Source organism: Euprymna scolopes, chromosome 8 (genome assembly GCF_053919585.1).
Source record: "Euprymna scolopes isolate OS-2025 chromosome 8, ASM5391958v1, whole genome shotgun sequence".
NCBI lineage: Eukaryota > Metazoa > Mollusca > Cephalopoda > Sepiida > Sepiolidae > Euprymna > Euprymna scolopes.
The window spans coordinates 1,992,433-2,018,839 of record NC_136489.1 but is presented as its reverse complement, the minus strand read 5'-3'; the positions used below and the strand labels follow the sequence as shown (position 1 = coordinate 2,018,839).

The following is a 26,407-nucleotide window of genomic DNA, read 5'->3' as shown; positions in this document are numbered from 1 at the left end:
TGTCTGACTGAAATGTTTTGTTTGCTGTAAACGATGCATGCACAACCTATTTCACCTAATATACACAACCAACATTCGATTAGGTATGCAAAATATATTGTTCACTTAGTTGGGCAGCACCACGTAAAGAAGTATACATAGACAATGAAGTTGGCTGAAAGATAGCCAAGGCTTGTAGTACATTTGGACTGTGTGGGAACATAGAGGAATTCAGCTGAAGACCAATTATCAGGTATAGCTGTGATTCTTACCCTCATGTTTATCATGAAGAGGGTAAGAATCTTCACCTGCTCACCTGGAACCGTGATGCAGCGGATTGTGTTGAGTCTTTACGGTTCCAGGTGAGCATTGTCTTAAGACCTCTATTGTTCCTAATATTTATTAATGACCTCCCCGACAAAACTGCCTCTGAGATAGGTATATATGCTGATGATACCACACTCTATAACAGGCATGACAGGAAAACATATAACTAAAGAAATGGCAGAAACACTAGAGGATGACCCTCAATCTGTAATGGAATGGGCACATAAATAGATGGTCACATTCAATGCTGCCAAGACTAAACTGGTTTCCTTCAATAATTACAAGAAACCTTTTCTGCCACCAGTGACTCCCTGTCTGAGAGTACATCTGTCAAACTGCTTGGCCTAACGTTCACAGGAAACATAAGTTGGAACAATTATATTGAAAACATTGCCAGGGCCGCTGCGAAAAAGGTAGGCTCTGTCTACTGTGCTAGAAAACTACTGACACCTGAAAATATCCTGTATCTCTATAAGACCACCATTCGCCTATGTATGGAGTATTGTTGTCACATCTGGGCTGGTGCGTCTACTACTAGTCTCTCGCTCCTAGACAAGAGAATATAATATAATGAGAGTCGCCAATCTGATAGGCCCTGAACTGGCATCTAAGCTTCAGCCTCTGTCCCATCGACGAAACGTGGCATCCCTCTGCTTGTTCTACAAGTATTTTAATGGTGAATGATCTGACGAACTGCAGACACTTGTGCCCCCACGACGTAGACACCCTTGACAAACCCGACAGGCAGCTAAATCCCACCCCTTAACCGTAGAGATCCCTAGATGTAAAAGATCTTTTTACTCCAGTAGTTTCTTCCCCAGAACTGCTAGACTCTGGAATTCCATTCCAGGTCCCTGCTTCCCTAACTGTACTGACATGCAGAAATTCAAATTTAACGTGAACCGACATCATGCTGCCCAAATCCCAGCATAGTACCCCAGTAGTTGCTGCCCCTGATAGTAGCTCCTACACCAAAGTGGCAATGTGCCTTGTTTGGGGTGAAAATGTAATTAAAAATTTTTTTTTTAAAAGATAGTGGTTTTAATCCTACCCCAAGCAGGACAGACGATTAGTTGGCCAAAACGTGGTGAGACAACAATTATTGAAGGCAGTAATTACTGGGGATACAATTACAAGACTCAGAATTTCTATAAAGAAGGCCAGAGGATGAGTGGGCCGAAATGTAGTGAAGCAACAACTATTAAGATGAGGATAATAGTACACATAAAAAAATGAATACACAAATTATGAACCTCACCTGAAAAGATTAAAAAAATAAATAACAATATATAGATTAAATGTTATTTAAAACCAACTTTTTAAATCTGAGGAAATTATTTTATACAGGTGATAACTGATGATTGGAAAGATGTTCTTACCTCCAACTGAGAGAAAACTCTTTTGGTCGTTTCAATTTATAGTTGAGTATTTTCCCACTTCTTGTTTGCAAATCATTCGTCTTGTCATCATCAAATGTGCCGCAAAGACCTTAATAAAAAAAAAAACCCAAAGAAATGTTGGTAAATTCCTCTTTAGCTCCAAGACATTTTCAAATTTATTAGTTTTAAGTTACTTTTTCGAAACTGATTTTTTCTAGCTTTTCCAAGTTGGTGTGTAAGACAGATGAAGTACTGTTGCTTCATCTGAGAAGATGCTGCCCAGAGCATCATTTCCTACCTTGACAGAATACAAAAGCAATTTCAAAATTATGTTCTTCTCACTTCCCTACAACTTCTTTTTCACAGAAAAGATTTTGCTAGTCTTTCCCCACTCTATTGCTTTTTCCATAGTAGGTACTCCGCTAAGCTTCAATCTATCGTTCCTCCTTGAAAAATATTTACAACAAAAAACTCATCGTCTGGCTACAACAACTATCAATAATTTTCTTTCTCTTGTTGTGTACCTAAGCCTAAGCTTAACTTCCATAAGCACATTTTCTTCCATACAACTGCCCATCTGTGGAAAACAGCAGTACGAGGCTGATTCCAGGCTAACTACAACATTACTGTTTTTGCTGTTTTCAAGTCCAATATAAACAAATTTTTGTTGTGTCAGTCTCTTCAAGATAATTTCTGACCAGTTACAACCATGTTTACAAATTCCTTTGATGTTTCACCATCCACCTGATAAATGCAATAACATTTATCCTCAATTAGCATTTGGCCTTTGATTAGCTTTTACGCGTTAGTAGTGAAAAATAGTCAATTGACATAATGTAACTAGGTAAGTAAGGGTTTTGAGAATTAATTCTTCATTATATATATATATATATATATATATATATATATATATATATATATATATATATATATGCTAGCAAGCCGCCCGGCATTGCCCGGTCATAAAATATGCTTAAATATGATATTTCAATTTACACAGATTTCATATTAATTATTAAAGAACAAATTCTCTATTGATTATTGTATATTGTACCCGATATATACAATAATGATTTCAAAAGTTTAAAAAAGAAATAATTTCGGTGCCATCAGCAAAAATCAAAACCAAAACATTCAGTTCTCCAGCGTTAGTCGTTTGTAGCAGTTCAGCTTTCGTAGTTATCATCTGAGCTTTTGGCAAATCAATAAAAAAGGCTAAAAATTAAGCACTGCTAGCTGAATTTTTAGAAGCGTTTTAGAAAGATAGCTTCCTCGTTTTCTAATATTTCTCAACACGGTGGATTAAATGTTCTTAACTAGTTAAATACCTGAAGTTGTAAATAATAACTAGCAGAATCCTATGGAAATTTAAAGGTTGCTTTTTTTATTGTAAATAAAATTTTGGAAATGTGATGTCGCTGGAGTTTTGATATAACATTTGGTGCGAGAGAAATTGAAAGCTCAGAGCTTGCCAATCATGGAAAAAAAAAACAACATATATTCTAAACAATCTGTGCATTTAATGATGAAAATATTATTGCAAACTTAAGCATCACAGATACATAAAAAAGTTATTTCAAACTTATGCGTTAAAGTAAGAGCTATGTTGAAAATCAACTAGCTTACAATGTTGATGACTATGTTAACATCATTACCATGTCAATTACGATGACAATGTTAACATCATTACCATGTCAATTACGATGACAATGTTAACATCATTACCATGTCAATTACGATGACAATGTTAACATCATTACCATGTCAATTACGATGACAATGTTAACGTATCAATTTCTTATGCTAGTGAACCAAATGAGTTAAATTGACCGATATGTGGCACAAATTCATTGTATATTCCTGATGTTCGTAAATCAATCAACTTAAATTGATGGTCATGTTGGCATCTAAACCAACTCAATTTATTTTTAACATAAATGAAAATAGCATGCCTACCTTCGGTATGTCCGAAATCCACAGCAGTTGCCTGGAACCAAACATTGATGAAATGGCTTGTCCGTCGGACACCATTTTGAACAATTACAACACCGCCTGTTGGGAGGATAACCTATTTTTCCAAATAGAAAAAATAGCATCTTTGATTAAGTAAGATAGACAATACACAAACAATTGCATTTTCTTAAAAGAATTTCAAGAAAATATATCCGCTATGTGCCGTGGAAGGTAATTTTTCATAGCTTGTTACCTGCAACTTAGACAAAAAGAAACCGCGATGGGAAAAAGAAAATGAAAAATAAAACTTGAAAGAAAGATTTTTATTTTGTAGAAAATCTTGATAAAAAAAGTCTTTAATCGATCAGCTGCCAAGAGTCGTCCATCTGGCGTGCAAGTAAAGTTCTTGTATTTTAACATTCGAAAGGTTAGTGTAGGGAGAGAGGGAAAGATAGAGAAAGAAAGAAAGAAGGGAGAGAGGGGGATTCACTTACTGAAAACGGTTCACAGTTGTATCAAACCTTTACAAAAATAGTAGGGATACTATGTAGGGAGTTGAGCAAGGGCTTGTAGTTCGTCAGAGCATCCACCATTAAAATACTTGTAAAAGAGGGATGGAACATTTGTTGATGGGATACAGATTGAAGTTTAGATGATAGTTCATTAGTTACGAAAATCAAGATTAAAATAAACTAATATATGGTGAACACATAAAAAGTGCTATTTTAAAAACTTTTGTTAAAACATATGAAACGCACCAGAAAATTGGTTATCTTAACAATAAATCAACAAAAGCCGGCAATTGACAGTATGTTTTGAGCAAAGCCCAGCAGCTGGTTAGTTACGCCTGGTTCAAATTTTGAACAAGTACCGTTTCATTAACACAAAGAAAGCGTATTCTACACCTAACTACAAAAACATATTGCAACTACTAACAACTTTTTTTCTTTTTCTTTTTTTTTTACACAGTGATCACCACTTATCAAGGCCCGGAAGCCACTCAGGGATAAGGGTTATTGCAAGTACATTACGTTAGTGTGGAGATTTGATGAAGTGTTTACTTAAGGGGGCTGTTCATTAGGAATTTGTTAACATTGGACTTGAAGACATCCAAGTTGTAGTCTGGAGGGAAGCAGGCAGACGGAACAGAGTTCCACAGGCGTGCAGTTCTAAGAAAGAAGCTTTGTTCATGGAATCCGCGTTTTGATTTAGGCACAGATATAGAGTGGGGGAAATTTTTCACAGTGGATTCAGCTAGACGGGTGTTTTTCGTGAAAGATTGGCGAGGGGGGACCAGAGATTGGAGTTCAGACGAGCATCTGCCACGGAAATAACGATAAAACAAGGACAGGCTCGCAACGTCTCTTCTGTGGGAGAGAGGTTGCAGGGTAGAGAAAAGGGCATCCCCCACTAAGCCACGAAGTCTATTTTGTACTCTGTCAAGGCAGGATAGGCTTTTTTTAGCAGCTCCTGCCCAGATATGGCAACAGTATTCCATCCTTGGACGTACTTGGCTTTTATATAGATAGAGAATTGCATCAGTAGTGAGATATCTTCTCGAGCGGTAGAAGGATCCCACCATCTTTCCAGCGTTTTGAGCTAAACCCAGCGGCTGGTTAGTTACACCTGGTTCAAATTTTGAACAAGTACCGTTTCATTAACACAAAGAAAGCATATTCTACACCTAACTACAAAAACATATTGCAACTACTAACAACTATTTCCATTTCTCTCTGTCAGTCTACCGAAAACTGAATGAGACTTGGTACCGCTAGTGGCTCGTCAGAAGAAAGCGTACAACTGAACAGGCCAAGGTCAGTGTCGATAAATGATGCTTCCAACACTAGTAACTCGGAAATCTCTAATGATGACGATGATACACTGCCTGACAACGACGATGACGATGGGCCACCCGAAAATAATTTTGGACGCAATTCTCTCGTGGAGAATACAAATAAAGAAATCTGTCTCCAGCTGTACTATTTGTGAGGATGAAATCATTGGGGGGGGGGGACTGTGGCGAAAGTAATGAAAAACGTGACTTACACAAGCGACAACGCCTCGCTCTATCCTGTCGGGTGACGGAATCAAGAAAAGAAGGAGAATAAAAAAAATTTCGTCAATAGATAGTTTATTAATATTCATATGGCATTAATTTGCATATGAGGACAATGATTGCTGTGAAAAGGAATGAAGGGGAAAGCACAGCACAGTCTTCCTTTTTGGACAGTTGAAAGAAAGAGAGACAGTGAGAACGGTCAGTAAAGATTACAGTTGAAGTTGAGAGTTGGCAAGAAGGAATTTGAACGAATATTTATTATTATTTTTGGTCCCCCCGATTTATCGGAGAGGGGACCTATATTCTCAGTGGCGTCTGTACGTCCATCCGTGCTTCTGTGCGTCCATTATTTCAGACAATTGCCAGATAACCGTCCATTAGTTTTCCTTAAATATTGCCTCAAATTGTATTTCATTAAATAGATGTGCACAGAAAAAAAAAAAAATTGCGCCAATTCCCGTTGCGTCCCCAGAGGCTCAAAAGAGGTCAAAAATGGACGGAGTACTGTTGCCATATCTGGGCAGGAGATGCTAGAAAGGACATATCCAACCTTGATAGAGTTCAAAATAGACTTCGTAGCCTAATGAGGGGTGCCCTTTTCTCTTACCTGCAACCTCTTTCTCACAGAAGAGATGTTGCGAGCCTGTCTCTGCTTTATCGCTATTTTCATAGCAAGTTTTCGTCTGAGCCCCAATCTATAGTCCTCCTTTGCTAAACTTTCATGAGAAACACTCGTCTAGCTAAAAACACTATAAATAAATTCCCCCACTTTTTATCTGTGCCTAAACCTAAACGTAGATTCCATGAACAAAAAGTTTCTTTCTTAGAACTGCACGCATGTGGAACTGTCTTCTGTTTGCCTGCTTTCCAGCTGACTACAATATGGTTGTCTTCAAGTCCAACGTAAACAAGTTCTTGATGAGCCGTTCAAGTTAACAAATTTATCGAATTTCCATTACTAACGATTACTATATTGTCCAATTGACTACTGTACACTCTTTAACCCTTATCCTTGAGTGGCCTCTGGGCCTTGATAAGTGGTGATGCCCCCAAATGGCCAAAAATTACACGTTTTGCCCCATAAGTTTTGATCCATCCATTAGATTTTTCTGAAACATGGCCAAAATGTGGAGGCCATTGTTCTTAATATAGATTCAGTATGGGTGACCCTGGCAAAATTCTGGTTTGCATAACTCTGGGATTTTTAGGGCTAAAAAACCATGTCTTTTTGTAGCTCTTTTTAATATTATTCAAAAACTTGATATGCCTGTCTATATAGAGGTTTTCCATGGTGCTGAATTCAAATATACATATCTTAAGGCATGAAAGTGCACCGTTTGTCCATTTTCACTCGGATTCGACGTTTTCAGGAGCTCAAAAGTCCAAAATTGCAAAAAATGGCACATAACTTTTGCCCCATCCATTAGATTTTTCTGAAACTTCGCGAAAATGTGAAGACAATATTTGCCCTTTACATTTCTCACATTTATCATTTCTTCACTATTTTTTGTGGCGTCATCTCACATGCAGCACCAGAGGGAGACCATGCATGCGTGACTTGTTAACTCTTAGTTTCATTCACTTTCATGAGTAAAGTTTCTTTCCTAGAACTCCCCTTCTATGGAACACGGTTCTGTGAGATTGCTTACCAGCTGACTACAACATGGTTGTTTTCAAGTCCAATGTAAACAAATTCTTACTGAACAGCCCTCTTAAATAATCAAATCTTGCCCAATCACCACCATCATTATCAACTATAACAATGTCGTTTAACTCATAGCCTCTAATAGCATTTCGGCCTTGATAATTGGTGACACCGAAGTAAAAAAATAATTAACATGCTAAATTGATACATCTTTCTGAAATAATATATATATTATAATAAGGTAAAGTATGAGTAGTTTACAAGATCACCTTGAACTTTCTGCCTCCATTAAACTGTAGTATTTTAGTGCCCGGGGTCAGCACACCATGTTTATATAACTTCAAAGTTAAGGGTGCCTTTTTTGAACTTGATCCCTTTTTAGGTCCACACCTGTCAATCACGATGACGTCATCTCCAGAAAGTACTGCAACTGCACAGTTACAAGATGCACGTCCGTTGCAATTTCTGTAAAATACATGCACCTGAAAGTAAAAAAATATATATGTTTATAAAATAACAGGTAACAATGGCTTTGCATCAAGGCATTCAAAGTCTCTACATAATTTCCTTCTTCTCACCTTCGCTTCCAAGGCGGAATGTCAGCTCTGTTTATCTGACCCTGTCCGACCTCTGACTTCTGTCTTCTTGACTGACTGACTGACTTACTGACCTAAAGCTCTCTATATTGAGAACTCATGACGTCATTGTGTGACCAAACACATGCATCTCAGACTCGTGGCCTGACATACCTCCGTCTCTAAGCATGCATTGTTCCTTACGTTTCTACAAAAGCCGATTTCTCTAATCTAATTTTTGATTAACCCACTTTACAAATGAGTATAACATTTTCCATTGTTCGTTTTTAAATTCCTTATTTTAATTTCACAAACTTGCATCATCACATTCCTTTTTCAATAAACAGATGTCTAACTATTTTATGTGAACTAAACAATGGTTAATTCTACATTCCATTTTCAATAACATTCTGTATTATTTATTTTAACTTATGATCGGAATTCTCAATTCCAATCCTAGCTTCGCAGGTTCGAATCCTTGGCTATCCTATCTCATATTTACTCACTTACAAGAAGAGGTGACTTGTTCTTGTAACAGGATATGTTACTAATTTCGACAATAATTTTCATAACTTTAACTCACTATGTCGCTCCCTCATACTTAAATAAGAACTTTGATATATTGCCTGGATTTACAAACAAATCAATCAATTCCGGGTATTCTCATAGTATATATGTTCCACCTATTTTATCCAGTCCCGGGTGACGCCACATATTCTGTTAGTATATATCTTTCACTTATCTCATTCAATCCCGGGCAATGCTGGGTATTCTGCTACTATATGTTTTCCACCTATCTCATTCAATACTGGACGACGCTTTCTGCTAGTATGTATTTGCACTTATCTCATTCAATCTCGGGACTGACTTCATGTCTGTCACCTCACTGTTAAAAATATACATGAAATAAAGTAATGTTTTAATCGTAAACTGCTTCTGCCATTTCCGAGCCTGACTTTATATCCCCAACCCACTGCTAAAAATATACATGAAATAATGTAATGTCTAAATAGTAAACTGTTTCAGCCATTTCCGGGACTGACTTCATATCCCCCACCCCACTGTTAAAAATGTACATGAAATGAAGTAATGTTTAAATCCTAAACTTTTTCAGCCATTTCCGGGATCGACTACTGTTAAAAATATGCATTAAATAAAGTAATGTCAAAAATGTAAATGGTTGCAGCCATTTCCAGGATCGACTTCATATATCCCACTCCACTGTTAAAAATATACATTAAATAAATTACTGATACAATTTTTATTTTTGTTATTGACCAGAGTGCCCCTTTTGGAGAGCTAGTCCCCCCCCCATTTTTAACTGATCTCATGTCCAACTCCGCCCTTGTGGGAAGGCAAGTAAACTAAAAAAAAAATAATAATCAGAAGCGACATTTTCCAGGGCATCTTATAATTAATCAAAAGAGATATTTCCAGTGCATTTTATAATTAATCGCAAGGGACATTTCCAGGGCATTTTGTAATTAAATCAGAAATTACTTTTCCCAGTTACTTTTGTAATATTAAAACTTTTTTACATTAAACATAGTACCTATTCACAATGCCTCCCCATGAGACAGATTTAAACACTAGCGTCGTTTTTTGACGTGGAGAAAAATTGTCATAGTCGTAAAGGATTTCTCATCCACTGAGACAAAAGAAATTGAAATGTAGCATCTGAAGAACAGATACTACACTTTGATCTTGGCCAAAAGGCCAAGAAAGACAAATCATTTTCATTGGCTTTGCCTCAACAGCGACACCAATTTTTTATTAGTTTTACTTCCTCACTTTCCTTTTTAAGGGGTGACACGGTTCATTTGGAATATTCCACTTTCCTTTTTTAGGGATGCATGGCATGATAACGGCTGAAGCGAATTAATTAAATATTAATATAAAGATAAGAAATGGAGTTTCATAACAAATGACCCGAATATAAGCGTGACACACGAAAAGAACACACACGCTATCGTATTAATATATAGATAATGTTTTTTGTTTTAATATTTCTTCCTCAACACCGAAACATTCTATTCCTCGCATTGTGATAGCCGTCTAAATCTTATATATATATATATATATATATATATATATATATATATATATATATATATATATATATATGATGAAAATAATGGAAATAGTATTCCGACAAAATAAAGAAATAAAAAGGAACAAACCGTATTATGTGTTCATCAAATAAAAATAAAGAATAAAGACGAAACGTTGATGAACACATGATACGGTTTGTTCCTTTTAATTTCTCTCTCTCTCATATATATATATATATATATATATATATATATATATATATATATATATATATATATATATAACATTATTAAAGATAACGGCGAGTTTCTATTTAATTATACTTTTGTAATTTTTCTTCGATCCGCTCATACATCTTCTTTGGGTGAGAGTTAAATGTACGGTGTGCCTAGAAAAAATGTCGAGGGAATGAATTAATAGCAACAAATGGTCAACACCCTGGTACGTACTGTCTACGAATATTGATCATTTGCCGCTACTAAGTCATTCTTTCACCAGTTTTTCTAGGCATATCATACATAAAAGCGAAAATGCACGTGTGGTGTGTGTGTGTGTGTGTGTGTGAGGACACTTCTCAACCTATATACTCAATGTATTTCTTTTCTATTTACTTGAAATTTGGTATAGCGAGTATTCAGACATGTGTAAAACTTTTTAATCAAGAGGCTGCTAAGAGATCAAAATTTTAAAAAAATTGGTACGTGGGGAGGTTATCGGATTTTTATCCGTTTGCTGTTTCACAAGTTGGTTTCACGACTGCATGTCAAGTTGTCAACTTTGCTCACTGTTTTTAGATTTTGTTTTTGAGATCATCTCAGGTATTTTTTTACTTTCAAGAAGTGAACTGTTTAGAAAAACATAATACTCGCATACACATTTCACAGTTTCTTTCCATTTTTGACTTCATTTTTAAAGGAATTCAATGCTATGTTTAATATCTACAATATATCTGTTTATAATAAATAACAATTCTGCATTAATTAAAATATAATGTTTATGAGTATTTTACGACCGGGCAATGCTGGGCAGCCTGCTAGTATATATATATATATATATATATATATATATATATATATATATATATATATATATATATATATATATATATATATATAAGGCTGTGTGCAATTTAGTGGATGCTGGAAAAGTGTAAAGCGAGATGAACATGTTTTTATTTATGATTTCACGTGATTTGAAACCCTCCACTTTTGATAAAGAGATTTTTCCTCGAAATATATCAAGGAATACAGTCACACCTATAAGATCAGTGTAGAAGTTTTGACTAATCAAGTAAGATTTACAATTGAAAATAAATTCAATAAAAGAAAACCACTTGTTTTGTCTTCCTTTTCAACACTTTTTATTTCTTACCTTGTAATAGCCTTCTATTACTTATTTACTCCTTTTTTCCTATTTCAAACAGCAATGCTTCAATAAATAAACCATATGGTTTTATATTGTATATATATTTTTTATGTTTTAGATTTAAATTACATTATTACATTTTTAGGCACATGAAAACAAGAGAAGAGAATGAGTGGAGTGGAGAAGGACGGCAAAAATGAAGAAGAGGGCAAAAAGATAAAATGAAGACCAAAAACAAAGGCTAAAAGGTTTAATATAAAGATGCTGCATACATGATTAAACTTCCATTTAGTTTTATATTGGTCCGGGCTCATATCATTTAAAAAATAAAATAATAAAAATACAGACATAATGATTTAACAGCAAATGAAAGTAATTTAAATTAAAAAAAAAAACAACCATATCATTTAAAAAATAAAATATTAAAAATACAGACTTAATGATTTAACAGCAAATGAAAGTTATTTAAATTTAAAAAAAAACATATTTACACTCATTTATTTTAAATTACTTAATATAAAAATGTCTTAGCTCAAATCTGTGGTCCCCCCCTTGCCAAAATTTCACGAAAAACACACGTCCAGATGAAACCATTATCAATAATTTCTCCCACTCTTTATCTGTGCCTAAACCTAAACATAAATTCCATGAACAAAACTTCTTTCTTAGAATTGCACACCTGTGGAACTCTCTTCCTTTTTCCTGCTTTCCAGCTGACTATAATATGGTCGTCTTCAAGCCCAACGTAAACCAGTTGTTGATAAGCCGTTCCTGTTAAGTAATCCAATTTACCAAATTTCCACTACTAACCATTACTACGATATTATCCCATTGACTACTGTACACTTATTAATCCTTATACTCGAGTTGCCTCTGGATCTTAATGAGTGGTGACTTCTTAAAAAAAAAAAAAAACCTATGTGTAACAATGTCTGTTGTGCCTTGTGAAACAGCCAATCACAGGCCGCCTAGCAACAGACCTATAGCTGACAATGCAAATGTGTTTCAGTCGAGGTGATTTTGCCAGGCGGCCTGTGATTGGATCTTTATGTTGTTACAAATGGAAACTGTTCCAAAGGAAGTGACTCTTTCGGTTTAGTAGTTTTTAATTGAAGCCTCCTGGGAAGTATCTTCTGATAATAATCAACCAAAGTTACTTTTTCATGTAACTGAGTTTTACTTAAAATGATACTGGTTTTCGTCATCGAAGTAGATTTTTCTCCTCTTAAAAAAAAAAAAGTTCTTGATGAGCCGCCCTTTTAATCTAATTTACAAAACTTTCGCTACTAACGATTACTACAATATTGTCCCATTGACTACTGTACACTCATAAACCCCTGTCCTGGAGTGGCCTTCGAGCCTTGATAACTGGTGACACCTTTGTAAAAAAATAAAATGAAAATCATTGATTTTTCACAAAATGGAAAATATTTTATCATTTTATTGCTGCCATTTTTATATACTTAAAGTGAAAATATGAAAATCACAAAGAAAATGAAAAAACCATGGAACTTACCGCAAACGGCAGAAATCCATGCTTATACAGCACAAATTCTCCCTCAAAATAATTGTTATAGTATCTGAAAGAAGGATAAGAAAAAAGGAAACGTCGGTTAGAATCAGAAACAAAAATGACAAACAAAAAAGCTGGTGATCTCTGTGCCTTTTTACCTTATAAAAGTAACAAAGATTAAATAAACATAAGTCTATTTACTCAACTAGTTATGCGTGGTGTTGCTTCTTATAATTATGTATTACAGAGCCAACATTTTTGTTTAAAATATACTTTTACACTCTACATAAGATATAATTTAGTTATTCCCTTCTTCCATTAAGGACTCCAAGATTGATTTACACTCTTCTATTGTATGTACCATGAAGAGTTTGAGCCCCTTTCCTTCACTCATAGGTTTTTCATTCACCAATTAGTGTCTATACAAATTATTTGTTTTTACGTTTAACAATGAATGTAACATGCTCATCGTTTTTGGCTGTTTTTTCACTCACGTTCACCACGTTAACAAAGCATGTCGCCACTTTGACGTAAGGGGCTACTAAAGGTTTTCAATCTAAATACCGAATTGTGACTTTAGAACCGATGAAAAGATCAGGACACAATACCCTTTTTTAAACTCTATATAAGAAGTAAATGATCTTTTTTTTTTAGCAAACACTAGATTTTTCGTATCAGTTTTTGCAGGGAAAAATAAATGGAAGAGTAAAACAACTGAAAAATTTAGAAGACAAATCAAAATTGCTTCTTTGAATAATAGTTTCTTTATTAGCAGAAACTTTGTAAAAATCATTAGAAATTTTATTAAAGTCATTAGAAACTTTATTTAACTTATTCGCATTATAATTAATATTATTAGAAACAAGACTATCAGGTCTCAGTTGGTATTTCCATATACAAAACTTTAAAGGCAAACAAACGCAGGGAGAAAATTTTTTTCTAAAACTTTACTGCAACAAACATTGCCTCCTAGCGAAAAAAAAATGTCCTCGTTTCATAAAATAAAATGTTCATTTCCATCGACAGTCAAGAAAAGAAAAAAGATTCAAAACTCAAGGAGAAAACATACTTGAACAAATTAAAAAATTCAGTTTTCCAGTTCATAAAATAAAATATTCCTTTCCATCAACAGTCAGGAAAAAAAAAAAGATTCAAAACTCAAGGACAAAAAACTTTAAAAAATTAATTTTCCAGTTTGCACTGAATTAATCAATGATCAAGTCAACTGCAACACACATGCGCAAAATTAGGTCAACCTTTAAAAATGGACAGTTTCTGTTTTCAAAGGGGAAGTTGTATTTTCTCTTCCAGCTGAAAAGCCTAAATTGCATAAAAGTGGACAGTTATATTTAGAATTAAGGTCAATTCTTTTCCTTCCTTGTCCCTTACAGTGTAACGTTATTTTTTTCTTTTCTTTTTTCTTTGCCACAAGTAAAAAAGTTCAAACTATAAAACTCTATAACATAAGTCGTTTTTATTTTCAGAAACAAAAATTACTTTTGCACAACTTAACAAGAAATAAAAAAAAACATTGCCAAAATACGCCTGGTTTACAGTTCTTTCACTTTTTTTTCATAAATAGACAAGGATGACTTAAACGACTGAGTTCAAAATTTTCTCATATTTAAGCCAAAGCTTACTTGCATTGTTTCTTTTTTTTTTAAGGGTCCTAGCGTAAGATATTTCAAATAGTCACTGTCAAGTTATTTTGGTGTAAAATCAAATTATCTCGCCCCCAAACAGTTGTTTTGGGGTTCCTCCTGTACATTCGAATCCTTATTTGCTAGTGTTGTAATGTTAGTATTTGAATAATTGACGAGGAAGACCACAGTAACAGTTAAATAAATATGTATTAACGAAAATACATGAAAAAGGTCAATTGAGCAACATCTTTGCTCAACTGCTGGACTAGTGGGTGACGATCATACTCTCCGTGTGTACGTCTCTGACTAACTTGGTAAATCGGTCCTCGTTACCCGGAAGTGACGTCATGAACGGAATTGACATCATGGAATAGTTCATTATTCCAGGTAGTAGGGGTGCGTTATTATTATTATTATTATTATTAGTTATTAGAAACTTTATCAAAGCCATTAAAAAGTTTTATTAGTCATTAAAAATTTAATAAGTCATAAAAAATATTACAATCCTCAAAGAATCTTAAAACATTTTTAATTAAAGTATAACTCTATACGTCCTCTGGGCCACATCCGTCGGATCCTGGTTCACGGGACCATATTTCGGATATACCCCTGGCCGTGTTCGTCGATCCCGGCTCACAGGATCATAGATGCAACCCAGCAAGGCTACATTCTTAATTGTCTAGTGGTGGACCCCTCAAGGGTGACCAGACTCTCACTGGTCACCGGAAAATACCACTCTTCTGCTCAGAGCACGCGAAACTTGCATGACCCTAAGTCTATGTGACAACTCTTATCTTCGGCAGTTCGTCATCAGATGCTGGGGTTGAGTCATCCTTTGTAGATGCTCTGATGAATGGCTTGTATGCTGCCCTTCTCAGCTTCAATTTGGCATCAGTGCTGTAATAAGACGTGTTTCAATTCAACAGTTGAAAAAATTAACTCAAAGCATTTCTTGTGAACAAAAATAATTATTTAAAAAAAAAGCTTCATAGTAAACACATACATGGAAAAGCTAAGTTCTTACATGGAAAGCTAAGTTCTTCGAGTTCTCAATGACTTTCTAATGCAGGTTGTACAACTTAAATTCGTTTAAACAATTTCCCAGCTAGGAACAAGAGCTTTCTAACCTTGCTTTTTAAGGAAAAATAGAAAGGATGGATAGTATGAACATTTTTGTAAAACAAGGGGATTAATAGTTAATAAAGTTTCTTAAAAATGTGGAAGTTTTCAATTGTGAGGGAAACATGACTTCAGAAATATTAGGAGAATTTACCAATGGAAGGACGAGTGTTTCTTTTTCGTTTTATTGTAACGTAGCAGACATTTACACACGTAGACCCAACACGTTGTAGCAGAATACGTTGCAAGAAACATAAGACAAGTAATAACTCGACTCCTTTTTTTTGTAACCATGACATTTATATCCGGGTACTTTCCCCGAATAAAAAATCATCGTCTTCTCCAACACGATCGTGCTCCTTTTCTCTCACCTCTCGAATGTTATCCATTTCTTGACCGTCTTCCTGAACGTGCTCCCAAACTTGTTACCCTGTCTGTTGCACACGTTCTTTTTATAGTCTTACGGTGACGTCATTTCGTATTTCCCATTCATTTGTATACGCGCGTCTGTGCTCTGTTACCTTATGTAATGTGGCACCAAGCAAAACTATATGATAATATTTTCTTAATACAATTTAAAGTAGAAACATTCTTTCAGTTAAGAAGAGAAACAACTTGAGAAGGTACTGTGTTAGTATAGAGTCTTATGACGCTTTTTACTTACTTGCCGTCGAAAGTCGTCATGTGAGGATCATTAATAGAACGACAGAGAGCAGTTCGATCTTTATCAAGAACGGTTATCTAGAAAAATTAAATGGAGTACACGTTAGTGAGGCAACAGATTTTACAATGTCATTATTCGAGTTTTAATTTGTCTAAAAATGTTTCTTTTTAAACATCATACGTGTTTTATAAATGTAAACAATTTAGCAAAGCACAGTCATATAAAAATAAGATAAATATATTTTCTAAACAGTTATTATTTGTTTTCAATAATCTACCAAACAAGTAAACATAAAGAGTATTCGACGTTTGTGTGTGAGAGGGTGCTTTATTTCTCGCTTTAGTATTAATTTCATATTATTAATTGCTTACAAAAATAAATTTATGTTTCTACATAAACAATTCAGTTATTATTTCTGTTACACCCAAGCTACATTGAGTAGGGACAGCTAATATAAATATAGCTGATACTTTACTTTATATATAGATGCATAGAAAAATGTTTAAATATAGAAACTGAAAAATCATTTGTATATAAAAAATGTCATGGCAGATGAATTTTAAAAAATAATGACATTTTATTATCATTTTTTTTAAATGTACACAGAGTAGCTAAATCAGAAAGCTTGTATGGTGGAATCTGTGCCAGTTCAAATGATGATGATGATGATGATGATGATGATGATGAAAAAGAGGTTCTTTGTACTTCATACGTGTTTTATAAGTGCAAAGAATTTAGCAAAGCATAGTCATACTAAAAACACACACATATACACATATACGTCTTATCTAAAACTAAGTTATTAGTTGTTTTTGATAATCTACTAAATAAGCAGACATAAAGGTTATTTGTACATTAGTTCAAACCGAACATAAATGCATTCATCGTAGTTACTTGCTCTCTCATGCAAATTCTAAATAGCATACTTTTTAAAAACAAAGTTTTACAAATAGTTTTCTTCGTGCTATTAAGTGGTAGAAGCTAGGTAATAATAGAAGTTAATATACCCAGATATCGCTCAAAGAGCAGGTATAACTAGTTAATATACCCAGATATCACTCAAAAATCGCTCAAAGAGCAGGTATAACTAGTATAGAAAATTAGTCCAATGAAAAACATTTTGCTGATTTAAAATTTCATCTTGAAATTGAAAAATTGTCTGTTTTGGAAAATCTTCATTCATAACTTTGGAATTGAAAGCCATGTTTAATTTTAGAAGAGTTTCAAATGGGTAACTAATCTGTATAAGTCTCGGAGATGGGAAAAGTTTTCGGTGGGTAGCTGATCTTTATCTTGAACTTCAAACTTTTGCAGGCAAAGAGTAAAGATCTTTCTCATGTTGATGTGAATAAATTATGTGCTGGAATTCTAAAAGATCCAATTTTTATGGAGCAATTCTGGTTTCTGATTGGTTACTAGCAGAACGTGGCTCCATTGATTGGTCAGTTCCTATCGCCAGTGTCTATAAGTAGAACCTTCCAAGTTTCTTTAAAGATAAGCTCCATTCATATAAAAAATGTTGCAACAATAACAATAATAATAACACTCTATAACTTGATTCCATCTATCAGCAAGCTTTTAAACGTCTCGTTTGTAAAATTCTTTAGGTTTCTTTATGTGGAATGTGAATCCAAATCTTCTTTTGTGGTGTTAACCTAAAGCCATCTGAATGGTTTTGTAATCCTTAAAATAAGTGATAATCCGAGGGAGTTAATTCAGGAGAATATGCAGGATGAGGCAAGATTTTTCAATCAAATTCTTCTAGGAGATCTTTGATCAATAGTACTGCATGAAGATGAGCATTATCATGATGAAAGATGATTACCTTTCTGTCGAATAAAAAACGGTGGTTGATAGATGAACATGGGTGAGATAAAATTATGAAATATTCATGGTGATATGTTTAAATAATAATATGCATAAAATAAATTACAATGGTTTAAAATTCTACAAAAAGACAAAAAATTTGCATCACCTGATAAAAAAATTCTACTTACTTCTGTATTTCCAAGAGAAGAAAGCTTTTCGACTATTCCATTAACCATGATTTCAAAGACAACCTCGATGGAACGTTTATGATTTTTATCAAAGAGCCCATCAATCGTGGCTTTTACTGGAATTTGGATATGCGTGTTTGACTTCATTTCGAAAGCAAACTTGCAGAATTTATTTGGCTTGTCCATGTTTTTCTTCCAGCCGAACACAGCCTGGACTATTTGAGATCCTCCTGGACATTTCTTCTCTTTGGAGATTGTTTCCATTTTGGGTATTACAGATATTTGACAGAATTTCTTTCTGTCTTCTGGTGCACACAGCAAATCAACAGGAACGCTCGATTTGACTTCAATGAATTTCGTGTCTCTTCCTTCACTGACGGTCAATGTTGGCGTCATCAGCTGAAGAAATCGAAGGAAAGAAGAACTGCACGTTTTAATGCATGTTTCGTCTGCATTTAAGTTCACAACTTGCATTGAGAAAAGTTATCATGCAAAATTACATTCTTATGTTCTTTCATTTATTGTCACTCAATTTAAAGGAATACTTCATAATGTTTAGGTTCGATGAAACAAATTTTCAAAAAAAGCAAGACAGGAGCAAAAGAAGGGAGAAAATAATTCTTTCACACTCCTATATTATATTGGTGAAATCACCCATTTTTAAATCAAAGCGATTGATTGCCTGCTCTGCTTGGGGGACCCTACGTGGTGCACCAGGAGGACGCTTTACATGGCTCCCTGCAGTGATTTATTCCACAATACATTGTAGTCTACATTGCACTGTAGAGAACCTTCTGTTGATTTTATAAAATATATTTTTATATATAACAGTTGGAATTAAAGTTTAAAATGCAAAAGTCAAGTATCATGCTTCAATTGTGTTCTAAATAGAAACATTCATTTCGAATGTGCCCCTGTCATATCAAAGAAACTACTGTTAAAGAAGTTATTGAATGATAACAATTTTGAAATCAATGTACACCCAATCACATCTGATAGCATGTAATACATGTAATAATAATAATAATAATAATAATAATAATAATAATAATAATAATAATAATAATAATAATAATCTTATGTAATAATGATGATAATAATAATCTTATAAACTGTTTCCACTGCTATCATCACAAAAAAAATAATGGCATAAGCCCCAGTACCACATAAAATAGTCGTGAAGTGTCAAGAAGGATGGAAAAACCGAGGAAAGAAAACACTGTCCAGACCTCCACTATATGAGTACATATATAGAGAGAGGCATGAATGTATATAAAATGTGAATAAATGAAACGTGAGAGAATAGGGGGGTGGGGTCATCAGATGGTAAATGCTACCTAAATTATAAAGTAAAGTTTTTATAAAAGAGAAATTTGAAAAAAATGAAACTTATATGAAAACATTTTTATACAAAATATAAGAATATAAAAGTTATTTTCAATCATAAAATATGTTAATAATACAAATACGTGTTTAATCGCAAGGATTAAAAATGTGTATGTCAATATGTTCATAGTGTGAATATAGGTTTATAAGTTATGTACATACGTGGTCATTTGGCAGCGTGGCATTGTGTATGTGTGTGCGTTTCTTTACCTCGTTTTTGTTAGTGTGTGTATAGATGCGAGTAGTAATTTCTTTCTGTTTGTCTGACAAGATGAGGGAAGCTGATATGTGAGTCATCGAGTTATTTTTTTTTGTGACTTTGCTTCAAAATAGTTCGAGGGAGGTTTTAGTAAGTGAGATTCTTGGATGCCTTCAAGTGCAGCTGGTGAAGTCTGCAGGAAAATGATTTATTTTTACTTGTTATTATAGGAGTTTCTAAGTTCGCACTGGCTTACCATTTTCACATAGACGTGTTACTTTAACTTGGTGTTATGCATTCAAAATGCAAAAGAATTTCATGTCTTTAAGAGGTTGCAATGCAAACAGAACTGTTGCCTTAAACTTCTTTTAGAAACTATGACCCAAAATAAAAACAATTTTCACAAATTACAACTTAACAGAAAGAATAATAACCTCATAACTTTTTTCTATAAATGGTTATTTTCACACAGGATTGTTACTTTTAAGGATTTGAAATGATTCATTGGTTAGAAAATATTTTAACACTCAGAAGCCACTCAGTAGCCTAGTCTATCGGCATCATGTTGAATAAAGTAACTTAGAGATCGTGCGCACACACAAATTACAGGTTAGCAGAGAACAAAGAAAATATCATGTCGGACTTGTTCATATATATTGACCTCTGATGGAACAGCGGAAGAATTTGTCAATAAAAGCAAGAGGTCCGACGAACAAAGAGAACAAAGAAAAAGAGACGGAGAGAGACGAACGATCGTTATGTCGCTAGTTCGTCAAACCCAATCTCATCTTTTTCATTACCCTTGTTCGATACGTCTGACGACAACTTCGGGCAAAATAATTAAATAAAAAATAGTTTTGTTAAGAAACCGTTTCTGTGTTTGATTGTCAAACGGCTGAAACAAGCTAGAGTGTATATATTTATTAGTCACACGCATCTTCATAGAAGTGCAACAAACATGTTTATATATACGTGAGCGACGAACAGATAAATCATTACAGAGAGACAGACTATAGAACAATCATAATTATCAAGTTATCTCTTGTGATTTTGTTCAAATTAAAAGGGATGCTGGACAAACAGTTGCCGGAAAATTAGTATTGTATCTGTAGTTTATCATTAAAATTACAGCCAACATTCACACAGTGATTAAAACAATTTTTCTTTTCTTTTGCAAGGATCTATTCTGTAACAGATAAAGTACTACGAAAAATTCGGTTGTAAGCGACACTCTTCTGGAGGTTGAAGATTCAGTCCTCAGTGCGGGTGATACTAACAATACAGTTATGAATTATTAACACTTCTATCCAGTCATGGCTGAAAGAACGAGAATATGTTACTCTCATAGATTAAATAAAAGGTTCCATTCGAAATTCTGTGCAAATTCCCGAGTTTGACACAAAGATTCCTGAGTTCGACAAGATACACATGAAGACGGTTAGAGTTTTACATCGATCGAAACGTTGTGCAAATAACACTAGTCTGAATAATCCAAATAATACAAAAAAGGTTGACACAAAAAAAATATATTTTAAACTGAAGCCAACATTAACGATTAAAACAGATTTTTTTGTTATTTTTATACAAAAAAGAAAAAAATGTCTTACCTTTACTTCTGCAGTTATAGCAATACTACTACGCTGTAATATCATGTCTTCCTGTGTTGGATCATGTGCTATTACACGGCAGTAGATCTATATAATACACATAAAAATGTTCAGTTTAATACTAGAAAGTTTAATGAGAAATGCAACAAAATCAACCAATCACAGAATTTTAACATTTATTCTCTCAAATCCTGATTGTGCAACGTGAGTATCGTAGTACAAACAAACAAACAAACAAAAATAAATCCAACTCAGTTTTTTTTCTATTTCAACACAATTCGTTTATTGCTGTTACTTTCCAAACAATGCCTGTTTTTTTTTTTTTTTTTTAATGTTTATTTCGTTTGCCATGAGATTAACAAGACCCTGCCATCTCAACACCAGCTTAAGAGTCTGTTGCCACCATCGCGGATCCACACATTCATCTCACTCGACATGCATTTTTCTTTCTCCTACTCGCCACTTCATGCGAGCTATTTCTCACATTTGACTTTACATGTCCATGTTCTCCAGCGCAGTCTCTAACCACTGAAGCAAAATTGGGTGACAAAACAACCATGGGACTAATGCAGGGTTAAATAAAAAATAATTTTTAAATTATAATTTTTTCCTCATAATTCGCGCTAACCATGGAAACACATCAGATCTGATTTTAATACAACCGTCAACAAGATTAGATGTACAATTTGTTTCTTCTCGAGCAATCCCGGACTTAGCAACACCAACAAATGAGGCAAATAAACATTGATGTTAAAATAACAACACGTGATGAGGATGAATGACATCGAAAGTCTCAGAGAAAAAAAATGGATGATTTTTCATTTAATAAAAAATTATATAGAATTACTTGGTTTTCTAAAATTTCCAAATTTAACTTATGTGAAAATACTTTCAAAATATTTTATTTCAAATTGAAATATAACAGATCAAAGAAAATTCTATTTAATAACTTATGTCATATTTAGACAGATAAAAATAGTATTTTACAAAATGCCTTAAATAAGCTCCAAAACTTTTTCGTATGGTCACTAGTTCCCTTCGAAGTAATCTCCTCCGGCTGCAATGCGCTTTTTGTACCATTCCAACAACTTCTAGAAGGCCCCATGGAAGTTCTCTCGTGTGAGCGTGTAGACCCTGGCCACAGCCTCTTTTATCTGCTCAATTGTCTCATAACGACAGTCTCTAAGATTTTCCTTGAGCTTAGGGAATAACCAAAGGTCACAGGGAGTAAAGTCTGGACTATAGGGAGGGTGAGTAACTGTCTTGATGCCCATCTTGGTCAAATAGTCTGCGACAAGGATGGAGCACCCTTGAGACAAACTTCGTGCAAATGACAGATAAAAACATGAAAGATGAAAGAAAATTGTATTTTAAACTTAAGCATGATTTTCCAGGCAGCAGTTTAAAGTTTTTATAAAAATACTAGGAAGCGTGCAAAAATGACAACGTTACCTTATCCCCGAACTGCATTTGTTTTATTGACTTATCCGTAATAGAAAAAGAATGTTTTCCATCTGGAAGTTCAGGAGATTGAAAGATTTTTTGATCATTGATCAACCACTGGAGACGATACTTGAACATCCCTTGAGAAATCGGTGTAAATGAGCAAGAAGATGTGATGTCACCTGTTGTCTTGTCTTGTTCAATAGTCAGACCAGGTGGCACCTTTAATTCAGGAGGTTCTGTAATAGATCAAAATTAATGTATTAATTCATTTATCTGTTGGGAGAACAACAGTTGGGAGTAGATGATGTCAGTACAGGAAAATTATGTCATTACTAATCAGCAGTGTTACCATAGTTTTCCAAGAGAAAAAGTCTACCACGCATATGCACAAAGTGTGACGATATGCGGAAATAAAACCTGGCAAGAGTTGAAGATATGTGCTTAATTATGAAAAGAATTGATATGAAAAAGATACGATGAATGGAGCACAAGGTGCAGCAGGTGCAAGTACTATTGAAAGAATTAAAAATAAATGGAATACATACAAAGAAGTCCAGCCATTACTAACTAACAGAGCATCACCACTGTCGATCAAAGGAAGAATATATCATTCATGTGAACACAGTGTAACGATATATGGAAGTAAAACCTAGCCAGTAAAGGCTGAGGATATGTGTTGCATGGAGAGAAATGATGTGATGGATGGATAATGCAAATCTTAAAGACAAATTTAGATCAAATGACCTTTAGCAGAACATTAAACATTACCAGTATGAGTATGTACTAGTGTGCACAAGATGAGACTTTATTAGTTTAATCACATTGAAAGAATGGATGAGAATGTTTTGGTTAATAGATGTAGAACAGTTGAGGTAGCAGAGTCAGTTGACAAGGTGAAGGAAAATATGAAAGCAATTGATGAAGATGGATTTGAGATAAAGAGGGATAATAACCGGGGCCAGAGATATGTTAACTTTGAAGTCAATTTTTAAGTCCGTCATACACATGTCAGTATGTGAAATAGCTAAAAAATTGATGATGATGATGATGCTGATATAAAATAAATGTATTCTTATATGATGGAGTATGGCTGAGATATACCAGAGATTTTGATTCGTTAACATCAGCTACAGGAGGCGTCTTAAACAGATATAAATAGTAGTGTGCATCTAGTGGCATACAGAGGATTTCTGGAAGTAGATATCTTCAAAACTAACCTATCAGCAAATGGTGAAGGAAAGATTTTAAGGATTCAATAAAATGAGTAAAACTTTACAATAAGATAGATAGATAGATAGATATGAAGAGAGTTAAGAAAAGATAGGATTAACTACTTTACTTGCGAGAAGAATAAAGGATGATTTAATTGATACTTTCAAAATAATTAACTTGCTATAATTATAAAGTGAATGCTGTTGCATCGTTTTTTTTTATTTGTTTCCTTTTGTTACTAAAACATGGTATAATGTAAAAAGATAGGTTGTTAATTCTAATCGGGGTTGATGAAGAGAAAGTCTTACTTTGTAAAGTTTGTGACGTGGAAGAACATACAGTTAAACCAGAATGTTTCAGTTGAAGTTTGATTTGTTTCGATTTGCATTATGAAGCATACTAAAACACAAAGCTAGCAGTTTTAAGCTGTCGTATAAGTTGATGTAAAGATATTAAGAATACGAAACAATCATTGCACATAATGAGGAAAGTGGTCACAAGGAAGTATTTAAAAACTTAATTATTTTTAATTTTGAAAGTATCGAGATGATTTTATGGCAAGAAAGACCTTATACAATTCGTAGAATATCCATCAACTTTTATTATATTTTAAATGAAAAGAAACTTATATAATATTCCCTCATTTCGTGAAAGTAGTCAAAACAAACGACTCAGAAAAGGAAGGATTTGAGTTAGTGCTTGTTTTGTATGTGGATAGTTTAACATGTTTTATATTATGAATCATTCAAATATTTGTTAAGAATGATATTTGTATAAAAAGAGAATAATTGTAGTAAGAAATTTGTTTTGTAATGAAAGGCGTTTAAGGAATTTGAGACGCCATGTTTGTTTAGTGTTCAGCAATATTCGAAAATTCAACGAAAATAGTTGTAGTCAGCTATTCAAAACGGCACAGAAAATAGGTTCTGAATCTGGAGAGAAATGTTCGTTTTCTATGAGGGAAGTTGTATTTGCTTAAAAATAATAGCATGAAATAAAAATTAAAAAAAAACGAATGTCGGAATGAATACATGAAATCGAATGAATGTGACTTAAATCCCACTTTCTTCTATCATGCTTTAAGACAGCATGATCCTTCAAAATCTTTACATTTTTCTCAGATGGTGCATCTCCATAGTGATCGGTCTCTTGCTTGTGCTCTCTATACATGCATACATACATGATGATGATTGCTGCATCTTTCCAGATGATCGCTGTCACATTGAGTTCTCCCGATCTTGTCATCCATGCCATCTCAGATGATTCTGCACTTCTGCCGCAGATTTGGACATCTTGAAGCAGATGTGACATACAAATTGAGCAATTTCCATCGAATTGAGTTCCTCTGGAGGTTGAAGGGTATTTCTATGAACAATCACATGTCTTCTCAAACTTTGCTGCATATTATGCAGAACGTTTGATTCGGACTAATAGATGCAAAGTTGACCTGGACAGGAGTTTTGTGCGATTTAAGGTGGTTGACATAGGTAGCTTTTGATAAAAGCACTCGTTCACAAGTGTCGCATTTCCAGCTCTGTGTGTCATGGTTAAGACCGTCAATTAAACCTTTGCGAAGCTCTTGCTTCAGATTACTGTGAGCTTGCTTTCTTTTCTCTAGAGCCCCACAACTTTTATGTACAAGCTTTCGCCACTTCGGCCTTTGCAGAGTAAGTTCTTCTCATGTGTCGATGTCGATTTGTAAGACTTTCAAATTATTCTTTGTAGTCCCTAAACCTCTTCCTAGGCTTGTGTTCAATGCAATGTCCATGTCTCCGATGAATACAACAATGGTTAGCACACAGGTCTTGTAAACGCAGATCTTAGTCCTGTCTATGATGCCAGGATCAGACCATACTCTCTTCTCTAACCTTCCAAAAGCTAGAGATGCCTTTTGAATTCGCCTGTGGATTTCAGTGTCGAGACAACTATCTCTCGACAGAGAACTACCAAGGTACACAAATGAATCAACTACTCCCAGTCTAGCACCGCAGACCATGATATTCGGCTCCACATATGACTGACCCGGTCCAGGAGTGAACATCACCTTTGTTTTAAACAGACTGATCCTCAGACCAAACGCAGTGCAGGAGTCAGCAAAGCTATCCATTATATGCTGCATATCAGTATGCGACAAACAAAAAGCATCGTCTGCATACAGTAATTCCTTGACCAAGACATGATGCAGCTTGGATCTGGCATTAAATCTTCTAAGATTAAAAATGCGACCTGTGGTTCGAAACTTTAACATGACACCCTTATCGCAATCTCGAAATGCATGAGCAAGTAG

General features: G+C 34.3%; 1 protein-coding gene and 1 pseudogene across 1 annotated transcript in view; both read right to left on the bottom strand.

The window, feature by feature from the left end:
* Nucleotides 1–26,407, bottom strand: part of LOC145284085 (uncharacterized) — a 473,693-nt gene that overhangs the window by 403,818 nt on the left and 43,468 nt on the right. Inside the window, exons 11-18 of the mRNA XM_080133151.1 lie at nt 22,915–23,144; nt 21,463–21,549; nt 18,271–18,669; nt 16,274–16,350; nt 12,851–12,914; nt 7,612–7,824; nt 3,642–3,753; nt 1,686–1,794 (exon numbers count right to left, since the gene is read on the bottom strand). Coding sequence (XP_079989277.1) covers nt 1,686–1,794; nt 3,642–3,753; nt 7,612–7,824; nt 12,851–12,914; nt 16,274–16,350; nt 18,271–18,669; nt 21,463–21,549; nt 22,915–23,144 — 1,291 coding nt within the window. The remainder of the gene's footprint in view (nt 1–1,685; nt 1,795–3,641; nt 3,754–7,611; nt 7,825–12,850; nt 12,915–16,273; nt 16,351–18,270; nt 18,670–21,462; nt 21,550–22,914; nt 23,145–26,407) is intronic.
* On the bottom strand, nt 9,549–9,646 carry LOC145284209 (U2 spliceosomal RNA; annotated as a pseudogene).